The following is a 2089-nucleotide window of genomic DNA, read 5'->3' as shown; positions in this document are numbered from 1 at the left end:
GGGGCTGCTGTGGGCACTGCTGTGGGCGCTGCTGCGGCCCCGCCCGCGACCCGGAGAGCAGTGCGAGCCTGCGGAACACGCCGGTGAAAACACCCGTTCTTCCCTCTGCGGTGGTTTTTTTTGTGTGTGTGTGTTTTCTCCCCGGCATTGGGAAGCTTAAAGCACGGAGTCGCAGAGTGGGTCAGGTTGGAAAGGACCGCTCTGGGTCGTGTGGTCCAAGCTCCCTGCTCAAGGAGGGTCGTCCCAGAGCACGGGGCAAGGGGTTGCGAACGGATGGTTCTTGGATGTCTCCAGTGAGAGAGACTCTGCAGTCTGTTCCAGTGTCTCACCGCCCTCACAGTAAAGAAAATATCTAACCTGAATTTCCCGTTTTTCACTTTGTACCCACTGCTCCTTGTCCTGTCGGTACTGTTCCTGATGAACAGCCCGAGCTTCCTCAGCCTGGCTTCATACCGGAGGTGCTCCAGTCCTGTTATCAACTTCGTGGCCCTCCTCTGGACTTGCTCCAACAGTTCCATGTCCTTCCTATGCTGGGGACACCAGAACTGTTTGCAGTACTCCAGGTGGGGTCTCACAAGAGCACAGTAGAGGGGAAGAATCACCTCCTTCAACCTGCTGACCACAGAGATAGTTTATTGGCACAGCAGAGAGTAGGGGGAGGGAAAAATATTGCTGAAAGAAAGGAGAAAATGACGGTGGCAGCTCCTAAGCTGATCCGGTTGCTGCAAGACGTACCTGTTTAACTCCACTTTCATGCTGCCGTAAGTCTGTGTGTACGTTTCATGGTATATTAGAGGTAATGCCTGTGCCTGTGGCCCGCCGGGCTCCAGGGATACACATCTCAAGGATGACGGAGCACCACCTCCCTAAGATCTTTCTTTATGATGAACTTGCCACTGGCTGCCGCAAGAGAGGAGCCCCAAAGAGAAGATACAAGGACTCCCTGAAACAACATCTCAGCCTTGGCCATATTGATCATCATAACTGGTCTACTCTGGCCTCCAACCAGGAGGTCTGGAGACACACCATCCATAATGCTGCTGTTTCCTTTGAGAACGCACGCAGGATCACCCTTGAGGGGAAAAGACAACGCAGAAAGAACCGTGCCTTGCAGAATATACCACCTAAGGAGTCCTTCTGCTGTGCCTTTTGCAACCGGTCATGCCTGTCTCGTATTGGCCTTTTTAGCCACCAACGTGCTTGCAACAAACGTGGGTAGAGCCCTTCCCAAATCTTCATTCGCAAAGCCCAGCCACGATGAGAGGTAATGCCACCCAGGCCTATGTTATAGTCCCATTCAAACACCTTTCAGAAAGAAAGGTTTCCCACGTGATTTTAACGGTGTGAGACAGACCACATGCTGAGTTACACTTCTTCCGTCACCCGTCAGCGTCATTTGCTAGGGGAAAAAAGCACAAGCAAACTCCTGAAGTATGACAGAATGCTCCCTTCACCTCACTTAGTCAATTAAAACACATGCCTAGTTTCTCCTATGTAAACACAATCTGGCATGGCAGGAGGCTAGACTTGCCTGAATTTTGTCTCCTAGGAGAAACACAGCAAGGTCATTTATTTTAAATAATCTCCGGCTGCCACAGGAAAACTAAAGAATTAAAAATAACAGCAGTAAGCAGGCCTATAGCTCACAATAGGAGACCATAAAAACGAAATACCATCATGAAGTGCCTGCCATGCTCTCACAGAAACTTGCTGACTTTGTCCCATAAGTTCCTCTAATGCACACTCCCATGTGCATTTTCATCACTCTTTTCTCCTTACGTGTAAACAAAAAGAGAATATCGCACTGCTTCCCTTTAACTGTGAACAGTGAATTTTGGACGACAGTCTAGCCACTTCCTCTTTTGCTTTTCCACTGCCTCTAAACCCTTGGGGGGATTTCTGATGACTTAATGGCACAAACACAAATAGAACATTGTGATTTAAAATGAAAAGCAAATCCGGTTACTTGCTTGTCTTTAAATTGCAGAATAGGGATTAAGGCCTTTGAAATATAAGCAGAATTACAATTTTTCAAATGGCCCAAGAAAATTGTTACCTGTGTTCCATCAGAACGAGTAAGTGAATGTTA

At 48.4% G+C, this 2089-nt stretch overlaps 1 protein-coding gene across 1 annotated transcript in view; it reads right to left on the bottom strand.

Moving 5' to 3' along the window:
- The window catches only part of CLTA (clathrin light chain A), a 15315-nt gene extending 14560 nt beyond the window's left edge, over window positions 1-755 (bottom strand). The window contains exon 1 of the mRNA XM_018085876.1: window positions 736-755. Within this exon, the coding sequence (XP_017941365.1) occupies window positions 736-755 (20 nt within the window). The remainder of the gene's footprint in view (window positions 1-735) is intronic.
- Between the last annotated feature and the right edge of the window lie 1334 nt (window positions 756-2089).

The sequence above is a fragment of the Manacus vitellinus genome, unplaced genomic scaffold, assembly GCF_001715985.3.
Source record: "Manacus vitellinus isolate BGI_N305 unplaced genomic scaffold, ASM171598v3 scaffold_9_pilon, whole genome shotgun sequence".
Taxonomy (NCBI): Eukaryota; Metazoa; Chordata; class Aves; order Passeriformes; family Pipridae; genus Manacus; species Manacus vitellinus.
The sequence above is the reverse complement of the archived record's forward strand: the minus strand, read 5'-3'. Positions and strand labels throughout refer to the sequence as shown.